At 53.1% G+C, this 11,970-nt stretch overlaps 6 protein-coding genes across 6 annotated transcripts; 4 read left to right on the top strand and 2 right to left on the bottom strand.

The window, feature by feature from the left end:
* Positions 1 to 403: 403 nt before the first annotated feature.
* Positions 404 to 1,462, top strand: GMORB2_0155 (uncharacterized protein; the record flags this gene model as incomplete). The annotated part of the gene is made up of 3 exons (XM_035462141.1): positions 404 to 517; positions 646 to 1,074; positions 1,292 to 1,462. 3 exons carry the CDS (start codon positions 404 to 406, stop codon positions 1,460 to 1,462), a joined length of 714 nt encoding a protein of 237 aa, XP_035325071.1.
* Positions 1,463 to 2,206: 744 nt separating this feature from the next.
* GMORB2_0156 (uncharacterized protein) lies at positions 2,207 to 4,483 on the bottom strand (the record flags this gene model as incomplete). Its single annotated transcript, XM_035462142.1, has 4 exons — positions 2,207 to 2,727; positions 2,786 to 3,298; positions 3,350 to 3,431; positions 3,485 to 4,483. The coding sequence occupies 4 exons, from the start codon at positions 4,481 to 4,483 to the stop codon at positions 2,207 to 2,209; spliced, it is 2,115 nt and encodes a 704-aa protein (XP_035325072.1).
* Positions 4,484 to 5,914: 1,431 nt separating this feature from the next.
* Positions 5,915 to 6,447, bottom strand: GMORB2_0157 (Mitochondrial ribosomal subunit S27; the record flags this gene model as incomplete). Its single annotated transcript, XM_035462143.1, has 4 exons — positions 5,915 to 5,946; positions 6,010 to 6,055; positions 6,112 to 6,354; positions 6,409 to 6,447. 4 exons carry the CDS (start codon positions 6,445 to 6,447, stop codon positions 5,915 to 5,917), a joined length of 360 nt encoding a protein of 119 aa, XP_035325073.1.
* A 385-nt stretch (positions 6,448 to 6,832) lies between these two features.
* On the top strand, positions 6,833 to 8,113 carry GMORB2_0158 (ribonuclease III; the record flags this gene model as incomplete). The annotated part of the gene is made up of 1 exon (XM_035462144.1): positions 6,833 to 8,113. The coding sequence occupies one exon, from the start codon at positions 6,833 to 6,835 to the stop codon at positions 8,111 to 8,113; it is 1,281 nt and encodes a 426-aa protein (XP_035325074.1).
* Positions 8,114 to 9,119: 1,006 nt separating this feature from the next.
* Positions 9,120 to 10,158, top strand: GMORB2_0159 (Acyl CoA binding protein; the record flags this gene model as incomplete). Its single annotated transcript, XM_035462145.1, has 3 exons — positions 9,120 to 9,135; positions 9,191 to 9,488; positions 9,552 to 10,158. 3 exons carry the CDS (start codon positions 9,120 to 9,122, stop codon positions 10,156 to 10,158), a joined length of 921 nt encoding a protein of 306 aa, XP_035325075.1.
* A 1,049-nt stretch (positions 10,159 to 11,207) lies between these two features.
* On the top strand, positions 11,208 to 11,849 carry GMORB2_0160 (uncharacterized protein; the record flags this gene model as incomplete). Its single annotated transcript, XM_035462146.1, has 2 exons — positions 11,208 to 11,309; positions 11,508 to 11,849. 2 exons carry the CDS (start codon positions 11,208 to 11,210, stop codon positions 11,847 to 11,849), a joined length of 444 nt encoding a protein of 147 aa, XP_035325076.1.
* Positions 11,850 to 11,970: the final 121 nt, after the last annotated feature.

Below are 11,970 nucleotides of genomic sequence, written 5' to 3' on the forward strand. Positions count from 1 at the left end.
GAGGATCCACCAGAGAGCTGGAGCTACGGTACATGTACGGAGTATTATTATCATTACTCTATAATACAGTATTACGAGTATCGTAGTTGAGTAGTAATATTATATCAGTACTGTTACTCCGTACACAACCGTCCCTCTCTCACATGCATCTCCTCCGCTCACTCCTTTCCTTGCAGACACCACCTACCGAGATTATTTTTCTTATCCCCTTCTAAAAACCTCCCCGGTTACGACTTTTGCATTGATTGGACACGATCGAGGTGCCATCTATAACTTACAAGAGATAACAAGAAAGAAGCATACGAGTTCAGAGGCCAATCTTTCTTTCTTCTTTTTTTCTCTCCACAAACATAGAGCTCGTTTCAGAACTCTACGACTACTCAAGTCCAGATTACCAGGAACGATGTCGGCCACGCCACCCCTCTCGGCCGCAGAGCGTATCCGCTTCCTCACAAACGACGACGACGTCTTTCGCGCCTTTGACTCATACCCATGGACAAAGGACAAGACGTTTCTGGTACGTATCCCCTCTCTCTATCTCATACACTCATCAATACCAGACCTTGATAATATGAAACCACTCATCATCATCGTACGAGTACTATTACTACAATGCTGACCTGGCTCCCCATACACACAACAAAGGCCGGCCTCTACGCCATCCTCGGTAAACCAGACGCCCCAAACAACTCCCAAGCATCCCTGTCCGACATGGCCACCCACGCCCGCATCTTCTACTATACTCAGAAGATCGGCGTGACCATTGACTTCTCCCGTTATACAACCTGGTTGGCCAATCACCCTACCCATCAACCACCTCACGTACTACCTGAAGAGTACACCAACACCAACACCACCAATGACATCACCTCCACTCCTATTCTAGACTGGCAACAGGCTGCTCCCAAGGCAGACCTCTACATTGACAAGGAACGTCTTCTCAAAGAGCAGCAGCAGCAGCAGTCAGATCAACCTGCCTACCCAATGGGTTTCGCCGAAATGATCAAGCTTCTCCAAGAGGGGAAACCAGTCCCAGGTATCCGACATATCCCAAACACTATCGTTAGAGACCCTGTATGTTCCAACTTTGCCCCTCCCTCCTCCCCATCTACGTGAACACCATCTCGAAAATCCACCTCGAAACATCCCGCATATACAATACCATGGAGTATTACCAGGCCACGTCATTGCCGTACATGTCATATACACCATGCCATGACGCTCCTCCCTCGCTTCGCTCACAGCTCATATACCAACAACATGCTAATCATCTTCAATATCCCAACCATAGTCTGTCAAACCTATCGGCTCTAGACCTGTCCCACGCAAACCCTGGGAAAGGGATACCGACTCACAAGTCGCCCATCTCGAGACAAATGAGATACTCGACTCAACCTTCCCAGATCTGGACACGGACACGGCCGGTACTAATGATGCACAGAAGTCGGCTGCTTATGCATGAAACACCCCCAAAACATGGTGACTAGAACATAGTACCGGCCATATATACCCTCCGTACGCTTCATGATCTACTCGCATATTGCACCGGGTCCTACCAGATTCCTCGAAGCCAATCCTCACTTTGGCCCTGGCGAACACATAAGAAAGTCTCTGAATCATGGAAAGCAAACATGTAAATTCTGCATTGTTGGCTTTGCAAATGCTAGACTAGACCGCCTTTTGCCTCATATTCCTTGCGTCTCTTCTCTCGAGTCTTAATACCTTTTTTTCTTCATATCAAAATATTCCCCCTTGTCCATCTTTTCAACTTTTAACCATTTGTATACACTCTGCCGCCGCTTCGTTGAAGCTGCATTCTCCCCCTCCAGCACCAACCTGTTATAATAGACAAATACCCCATTGTACAGGGACAAATATCTCTCCCCAATAATGCAAAATGCATAACTATAATGTGTCCAATGCACCCTGCCAAGCTGTAGCCCAGAGGGGGTTAGGATGACATGTAATGTGTGAATGACCTGTGTCAGAAAATGTTGAGTAAGAAGAGACCGACAAATTCAACTCTGATAGGCAATCTTGACAAGGAAAGATATCCGAGCTGCTGACATTCGGCCAGTTGATGCAATCAGACAAAGGAAAAAGAAGAAGAAAAACGTAAAAAACTGCTCCATAGGTGGTAAGTCAAATAAGCGATAGGTCAAGGCCGACTTCACCTCGCCTTAGAAAAAGACTGTTAACAGTCCCTTCATCGGAACGAGCTGCCAGAGCTATTGAATCGAGACCCCGCACCTCCACGGCCTCCCATCCCAGGCCCAGCACCAGGTCCAGGTCGGGTAGCCACCGAGTGGTTGGTGCAGAGCATACCAACGCGGGACCCAAACTTGGACCCTCGGAGAGAAACCATGTGCTTGCGGATATGAGCCGCAACCGTCTCACGGTGCTGCGATGCCGAGTTGTTCAGGATCCATTGTATAAGATAGTTGCCGTACTGGTCGCTGGCAATGTCAATCAGTGGGATCCGCGTCCGGTCAGGTCGGCCTTCGCATACTCGATCAAGGTATCGACCAAGGAATTCAGCACCTCCAATCTTGAGGCACTTCTCCACCACCTTGGATGCAAACTGGTCGGTGCTGTACTCGGCTGCGTACCGTATGACATGGTCGACTGCACGGCTTTGGTCCGGGGGGGCTCCATGCTCGCATACGTGCTGGATGCACCAGTTGCCGAATTGACCATGTGCCACAATGTTAATATTGGCGAGGACTTCTTCGATGCAGGGTCTCTGTAGGAACACGTTAGCTGGACGGATGCTTTCCCAAAAAACTCTTTTCGAAGGTTCTTGCCTTGTCTTCTTCGAGACAGTTTTCAAAAATGTTCTGGACAACCAGACTGCCCGTCTCTCCCAAAGCCACTTCATGCCACATCCCTCGAAGAGCTTCGTTGACGTACTTCATGATCTGCGGCGGCGTCTCCGTCCACCGAAGCTCAAAGAGCTTCTGCCAGACGTGACAGGCATACCGGTGAATGACAGTCTCCGGAATGCGTCTCAGGAGCTCATGAACCATGATGGCTTTGTATTCCTCTGGTACCGAGTCGAAGGCCTTTTGGACGACATGGCAGCCAAATGGATCCATCGACAGGCTAAGCGTGTTTCCACGAATAGCCTCAGCAATGCTGATAACTTGTTCAGGTGTTCCGTGCTCGAAGCAACGCTGAACCAGGAAGTTGCCGAATCGGTTGACCATCAAGGGGTAGGCTTGGGCCACAATAGCCTCGACAACATCATACTTTTGCTCCGGGGTACCTACCTTGAGCTTCTGCTGGAGGAAAATGGAAGCTTGCTGGTCATTGTTGCAGACGATCTTGTCAACAATGTACTTCTAGTTACAGTTGACGTTTCGATCAAGCAGCCGGCGATAGTTGAGTGGCTCCGTAGGGGGGAGATATGTAGCACCCTCCGAAGGAGTCCCCTGGAACCGGTCAGAAATGTGCTTCGTAAAAGATGATCTTCCTGCATACATACCTCGTTTTTCCATGGGGTTCTCGATGTAAACTCCGAGGCATACGGGGACAGCCGAGTTGCCAGGTGCTGCTGCTGGGCTGATGAAAACATGGCCATGGGCACCGGTGGCATGCCTGGAGCACTACCCATAGGGCCCGATGGGATTGGCGTTCCAGGAATGGGGTTGGTCATCATAAGATCATAATGGCTGTCTGGTGGGTTGTATGCTCCGTAGGGGCCCCCATAGTGGTGCGGAGTGCCCATCCTGCTCTCAAATCCGTTTCCACGACGACTTCCAGAGGGCCGCATGAAAACATCGGACTCAGGGGTGAGGCGGTCGGACTGGGGGGCATCGACTGGGTGGAAAGAAGGCCCATGAGGCATGTAGGGGCTATTGAAAGCGCCTCGCCCGCCGATCCAGGTGCTTGGAGAAGCCTCAGGGATCGGGGCATGGAGGGGAGAATTGGCCACAGACGTCCTAGGGTTACCCCATAGAGCCCTGTTGCGGCCCGAGTGGTTGGCCATGGAGTTCTCACCTGCATCTGACTGAGTGTTTCCAGCTGTCGACCAGGCACTTGGTTGAAACAGGCTTTTGCTTTGAGACGGAGCCTCGGGTACACCAGGTGCCATGGGACCCATGGGATCCATGTCCGACTTTAGCGTCGTACGAGAGTATGCCAACTCATCACCAAGCTTTGATATGTGATTATGAGCCTGTGAAAGCTGTATCTTTAGGCGGAGAACTTCCTCGTCTTCTTCTTGCTGACTGTTGAGGGATGCACTGGCAGGCCGGGTAGTCGGGGCCGTGGAGGTAAAACTCTCGGTAGCGGCCGTGATAGGGAGAGAGTTGGTCGACGAGGTAAGATCCGGAGTCCTGGGGCTAACTTTGCCTCCATCAACGTAGTTGTTTCGAAGAGAGTTGCTTTGCTGCTTGGTAAGAAGTTCTTGCTGCTCCGAGAGCTTGGCCAGAAGCTTGTCCATGGGGTAGATGTCATTCATCTCGCCTGTCTCATTCTTCATCTTGAACGTCTGTGTGGAGGAAGTTTGTGGAGGAAGTCAGCAAAACCTGTCATTCATCACAGTGGAGGGCGTCTTGACCTTGTTGACAGATTGATTGGCCATTTTTGAAGTCACAAGGGCCGATATATCTTGATTCGACGAGGGAGCTGATCCGTTGTGCTTTCGATCATAAGACGAACAACCGTCATGCTGTGAAGACAACGAATGGCTTACAAGTCGTTGACCTTGCATGGGCCTTGGGAGACGATGTTTCTTCACGCCCCGAGTGTCACACTCGATGGGAGTGTCTTGCTGAGGAGCAGGGGACACATTCCCTTTGGGGGACATAATTCAAAGGTGCCCCAAGACGAGAGAATGTACGAGCAGAGTGCCGAACCAAAAGAAGATTTTAAAGAAAGAAACAAGATTGCTGAGATCGCACGCAAGAAGAGTCCACTAGATCAGAGAATGCGGACGAAACTTGGCAGTCGAAACAATGCCGTATACTGGAAGAGATCATGGGGGTGGAGATGGGAAAGAGGCACAGGTTGTGGAAAAGAATGGAAATGGTACCGTTGAGGCCTGCAGACAGAAGGTCAGTACAGCTGATATTGTCGAGGAAGTCGTCCTGGGAGGCTGCTGCTGCGGCTGCTTCATACGCCATAACCGCCACAAGGCAGGTAGTAGTAGTCGGCAGACGAGGGGGCATCTTACCTATTCAAACGTTGGAAAGGGTGAGTAGAAAACAGAAGATGCGAGAGTTTTTTTGCGTAACTGACTTGAGAGGGAAAGAGATGTTAAGGAAAGAGATGGTCGAGGCTGGAAAACACGAGACTATGGTCAAGGATGAATTTCGGGGCTCCTTTTTGGAAGAGAGAAGAATTTTTTCTGCTACCAAACAGTGACTGTGAAACTTCTGCAGCTTCAGATGGCAAGCCAGGTGCGAGGCCCAGAGCTTAGAGCTGCTCCTGCCGTCCGTTCAGAATTCTGCCAGCTGCTCGCGCTCAGATTTGATTTTTGTAAGGCCACAAAGGTATCAGGGCTGGAGGGCATATGTCATAGCCGGGCCTTGCCTTCCTTCGTAAAAACCGAGCCTCCCTTATTCCTCAGGCACGCCATTCTCTGATTCCCATTCTCTGGATATTCCATCCTCTGGTCTGCCGTCACTGATTCGCGTGCCGAGCCAAGGAACGGTTACCTCAACAGGTTAATAGACGAAAAGGCAAGAATGAAGAAGGTGAGCTGGCAGTGATGTACAACAAAGATAATTTGTGGTATTGTTACAACACACTCGCGTTATACATGCCAGACAGCACCCAGTCTCGGCGACGATTCGCTCCCCGTTCTGTTTTATTCCCTTGAAGACCCCTCCACATGTATCGTACAGTTCTGCAGAACGAAGTCGATCGACTGACGAGTATCCTGACATATGCGTAGACCGAGACGCTACCCTTATTTCTTCTTTCCACCTGGTGCGGCTTTGGCTGCAAAAGGAGGTCAGCTTCTATCCCAGCTCTGGTGACAGGACAAGGGGGAGTTCATCTTACCAGCAGGAGGTCCACTCTTCTTCTTGGGGTTTCCCTTTCCACGTTGCTTGAGCCTAGTGGTAGTACCGGATGTGTCAGTTGCATGCGTCGAGGACAGGGGACGGTGGCCAAGGGGTTTGGGCCGGGTCGCAGTTCGTACTCTTCAATGTATTCGAATCGGTCCTCCTCGGCATCGTCCCAGGTCGTAAGATGGGGGCCAAAGATGCGCTTGACATCCTTGATGGTGACGGCCTTCCGCGGGTAGTAGGCTGCCAGGGCAGGACCCCGGAGGCGCTGTCGGAGGACCTTGTTGCCCATGCGGATGCCCTGGGGGTTGTAGGTAGTCGCGAAGACCTGGCATTGCGCCTGCATGTGGCTGTTAGGGAGTGATTCTGTCCGATGTGAGGTTCCCTATCTCACCTTCATAAGATCCAATGCTCGTGCTCGTGGGACACTCATGTTGGCGTCATTAGCGTCGCGGACGTCGAAGAATGAAGCTTGTCGACAATTGTCGTCGCTCGGACATCAAATTCAATGTCGCGAGGTTGGCCAATAGTGACTGTGATTGGGTAGGATGTTTGATGTGGGTCCAGGGTCTCTTACCTAGGCGATTTTCTTGTCACTCAAAAGTTTGGTCTGGGCATCACAACTCGTTTTTACATCATCTTGTCGTTTCGGTGTCTGTTCGCTTATTCTACAGGCACTTACTTGTAGCGGATACGCCTTTCTGGATGCCCGAACTCATTCGCGCACGCATCTGGAAGCCATACGTTGCCGCCTACTGCGAAGAGCTGCCGGCAGCCTCTACACCTTACAGCCTCAGCGCGAATCACAGCTCCCTGCAATGAGCAAACGACCACACTCAGAGGCGAGAAGGGGGAACGATGTCAGCAAAAGGCCGCGTCTAGAAGGTGATGTCACCGCGAGGGCCCTCGAGGACATCGCCTCAAATGCGGATGAACTTATAGCCTACCTCGAAGCACTGAAAGCGTGGCAGAAGAACGAGGACCCGGCATCGCCCTTCTCGCATGCAGCGGAGCTGGGAACCCTGAGCAGAGAACTGAGCGGCTCGTTTGAAGTATTGCAAAATATTCCCAGCAAAATTGGCGACAATCATGACGTCTCGGGTTCACCCCTCGAATGCGCACCGATTCCATCGTGGACGGTCAAGCCTTGGACAGTGGCAGACATACCGCGGGAGATGCCGCCGCTACCAAAGATCAAGGACGCCACCCTGGAACGGCAGGCGTTCACTCACCCAGGAGTCGCGGGGCATAATGGCTACGAACGCCTAGAATGGCTAGGAGACGCCTACCTCGAGTTGATTGCTACGGCCCTCATCGACCGCACGTTCCCGACCATGCCGTCGGGCCGCTGCTCTCAGGTGCGAGAGCAGCTGGTGCGCAACATTACCTTGTCGCGCTTCTTCCGCGACTACAACATGGACGCCAAGGCCATCCTCCCTCCCGACTTCAAGCAGGATCTGGCCGCCCAGCGAGCCGGACGAGGCCGTTCGTCAGACAAGGATGTCATCAAGACACAGGGTGACATGTTTGAGGCCTATGTGGCGGCCGTCATCCTCGACGACAAGGAAAACGGGTTGGCCAACTGCATCAAGTGGCTCAGGGATGTCTGGTCCATGGCCATCAAGGATCACATTGTGCGCGAAGAGAAGGATGGCGGCAGCAGCCAGCAGAAGCCAAACGCATTGGCAGAAGCGCCACAACCAGCATCAGGAGATGCGCAAGGAGGAGTAGAACCGACATCGGCGACACAAGACGGAGAAGAAGCGACTACGAAAAAGAAGGTGTCTCCCAAGGAACAGCTAGCCAAGCTCATTGTGGTCAAAGGAATCGACATTAAATACAAGGATATACCGGGCAAAGAAAAGAAGGACAGATATCTCGGTCTGCCACTGTTCACGGTGGGCGTGTACCTGACGGGTTGGGGCGAGAACGACAAGCTGCTAGGGTGGGGAACGGCTCTCAACAAGAAGGAGGCCGGGCAGAAGGCGGCCATGCGGGCCATAGAGAATAAGAAGCAGTTGAAGATTTACTGCCAGAAGAAGCAGCAGAGTATGGCGGCAGCGGCAGCCGAGGTTTTGGAAGCAGGAATAACGTCGTAGATCTATTATCTGTGGACGACTCGTTGACTGACGTCCCCATGTGTCGATCCGTTTTCTGTCCCCCTCTTTTCCCCTGTGTTTTCATGTGTTTTCAATTTTCTTCAAAGGAATGCTGGCGCATAATATAGCATCATTTCCAACGCATGAAAGAATGTAGAAAAAGAACCATTATTACCACATGTACTAGTAGTACGGGAACTGCTCCGTGGTAGCCATTTTCAAGCGACTATTGACATGAACATATCCCTTCACGTGTCTCACTGATAATACCAGGCTTAATGACGTGGGGAACGCAAAGACAGAGCTGTCAAGCCCCCCTAGACTCCTCCCTTGGGCCTTGGGCGCTGCTGGACGTGTGGACGTGGCCCCCCTTGCAGCCGATGTTACCCTAACGATTTACACGCCCCAGCACTCTTTTCTTCCATTTCACCCACTGCAACATCTGTCCACGGGAGCACGCACGCTGCACCATTGCTAATTGGATGGGTGGGACCGGACGGCTGGGCTGCTTGTTGGACGCCCAAACGCGCCGAGGTCCAAACTGACTGGAACTCCATAAGATCCCGAGATAATACCACACCTTTATCCTCGCCGCAATCGCCCATGCGCACCCCCCCCCCCCCCCCCCCCCCCCCCCCCCCCCCCCCCCCCCCCCCCCCCCCCCCCCCCCCCCCAAAACCTAACTTGACCAACGCAACGCAACTCCAGCACACAACACCGATGGGTTAGATACGAATCTCCCGCCTCCCGTACTTCGTCCTTGACATTCATGGGCTGGCCCTCGTCACGCTACTCCTTTTATCGCGCGCACATCAGACCTGCTCCTATCCCGGCGCCAGCGCATGTCCGGAGGGGTTAACCGTTATCTCGAACATCATATAGCGCCTCCACCACCTCGAGCGACCAACTCCCAACTTCTCAGCCTGCTCCTCCTCCTTCATCCTTCCATCCCTCCCTGCACACACATAATTTCTACATTGCGCGCGCGTGCAGGTGCAAACCCAGAATGGCTGACTCGGTTGGTATGTATATTGAACCGCATGCTTCTCCGTGCTCCTGCTCTCTAACGGCGACCAGATCGCGTGTTTGTACATGCTCTCAACACGGTGAAAAAGGTTCCGAAGACGGGCGCATCCCGGCCGCCCCCCTCGGACCGACTACGTCTATATGGCCTCTATAAGCAGGCCATGGAAGGCGACGTCGATGGTGTCATGGAGCGCCCGACGGTCGGCCCCGGCGTCACAGACCAGGACATCCAGCGCGAACGGGACAAGTGGGATGCATGGAATGCGCAGAGAGGACTGACGCGCACGGAGGCCAAGGGGCGGTACATCGAGGCCTTGATTGAGACGATGCATCGATACGCCAACACTGCGTGAGTCCCACGTCTGCAAAATCCTGACGAGACATCTCGTATCTAACATGGCTGCCACCCCAGGGATGCCAAGGAACTTGTCGGAGAGCTCGAATTTGTCTGGAACCAGATCAAGAACAACTCGCCCACATCATCGGACGCATCTCCCAAAGCCAGCCGAAGCACCAACCCCGGCGGCGGCGGTGGATTCATCCCCATCCCCATACGACAACGCACCATGCAACACCCTGCCAGCGGATCAGACGGACCCATGAAGATTCTCAGCCCCATGAGTGAGCAGGACGAGGCGGAAATGCGATCGCAGCGACAGATGGAGCTTGACAACGAGGACGAAGACGACCAACTCGAGAGGAGGGGCGAGAGCACCGTCACCAGTCGCTGGCAGCGCAGGATCGAGCGCGCCATCACAAACCTGTCGGCCGAAGTGGCCGCTCTGCGCGAACAAATCACTACGGGAAGGGAGTGGAGGTCCCGCAAGGAAAACAGCTACCCTGCCTGGATAATGCGGTGGCTCTATGCCGTGATGAAGCATCTCCTCGTCGACTGCGCCATACTGGCCTTTGTGCTACTCTGGTTGCGCAAGCGCAAGGACAGGAGACTAGAGGACCTGGTTCGTGCCGCACTGCGGCTCTTACGGGAATATATCAGGAATATCCTCCCGTCCAGGTGATTGATGTGCGCTCGCCAACCACCAACATGCGCGGAAGAAAAGCCTCGCATGTCTCCTGCGTTACACAAACAATAACGACGCTTCCTCCTCTAGTCCCGGGGATGGAAAGCAAGCAAACAAAAGCATGCAGCGCCGCGCCGCGCCGATGCCCGCACCCATGCTGCATACATGGGCAGCAGCCCAACACAGGAGCAAAGTCCTGGAACTGGGTTACACCTGGACTGGAGGGTGACGGACAGGTCTCCCACAGGTATCCAATATAACAAGGCCACGCGTGACGTGATCTGGGGCTGCAGGAAGGCCCGGGCGATGGCGCACTATAACCCCATATCGGTTGTACGCATTGCATATGATTGTATTGTTTGCAGATGAAAGGGGACCATACCAGTACGGAGAACCTTCATATGGTTCACAGCATATATCGTACAAACACACACACACACACACACAAAGCAACACATGGCTTGGTTTTCTACTTTGTCGCATCAACGGAGCCCTTTTTTGAACTTCAATACTTGGTCATGAACGAAGATTAATAAATAATACCCCCTTTTGAAACGATTAAGAAGTAAAAAAGACCCTTGATTATGATGACGTAATATGGACGACAGGGTCATTGATGTGGTCCGTGAGCTTTGAATGTCCATGTAATCTGTATAACTATGTATGACCGCCCCTCATTAGATTTCAGCTTCACGGGAACATCCATTCATATTGTTCGCCTCACGCAAAGCCAAACGCTTTCATCCCTTCTCCGTCGACGGGTTGAAGCCAACCCTCTCCCCCCAATACATGAACGGTTATACGTTGAGCAGCCGGGCCTCGCATCTAGGGAGAGAAAACAGAAACAACAGCAAAGAAAGATGAAAAAGATGAAAAGTGTCGGGGGGTGACATATATAAATACATTAAAAAAAGATATCTCCAAACAAACGAACGAAAAAGAATGAAATGATGCCCCGACAACGGCAGTACCAACAACATGATATCCCACAACTCACCACCATCTCCCCGGCAATCTTCACGTCCATCGAGAACGATTCTTTCCTCATGCAGCCGCCCAAGCCGCCCAAGGGCCCGCCATCCTCCAAGGCAGTCCGCGCCGAGGAGATCCGGGCCTCCCTTGAGGCCCTCGACGCCAACGCCAGACGGGTACGCATGAACATCATGGCTCTTTATCGGAGAGAATGCGCCCGTCTGGCCCGCGACGCCTACCTGGACGACAAGCGGGATTCGGCGGCCAATACGGCGGCAGCAGCAGGAGGAGGAGGAGGAGGAGGAGGAGGTGCTGCTGCTGCTGCTGCTGCTCCTGCTGGTCCATTGTCAGAAAGTCATAGCGATATAAACGAGGTGGCGGCGACGACGGCCACCGAGAAGGATCTGGACATGATGATGACCAATATGGAGACCGAGTCCACCCCGGCCATGGAGCAGATGGTCGGCCAGAGCATCGCCCGCGCGCCGGACTTCTCCCGTCACGTCGCCGGCGATGTACCGCCTGGAGGAGGGGGCCCCGGAGGAGGTCCTCCCGGCCGTGTGCTGCCACCGCTGTCAAGGAAAGAGGTGTGGGTTGCCAAGATCGAAAGTGTCCTCGCCGGCGAGCTTGTTGACCTGAAAGGTTACGATGCGTATGTTGCCGCGACACGACAGAGATATCTTGCCCAGTTGGAGATGGCGCAACGTGAAGCATGAAGGCGAGGGGACGGTGGCGGAGCGCATCATCTCACCAAACAGGGGTGGATGTGCTTTGACTACTATCTGGTATACGGGAAGTTTTTGTTCGCTTTACTGTCATGTATGTTACCAAGAGGCG

The sequence above is a fragment of the Geosmithia morbida genome (genome assembly GCF_012550715.1).
Source record: "Geosmithia morbida isolate 1262 chromosome Unknown scaffold_0, whole genome shotgun sequence".
NCBI lineage: Eukaryota > Fungi > Ascomycota > Sordariomycetes > Hypocreales > Bionectriaceae > Geosmithia > Geosmithia morbida.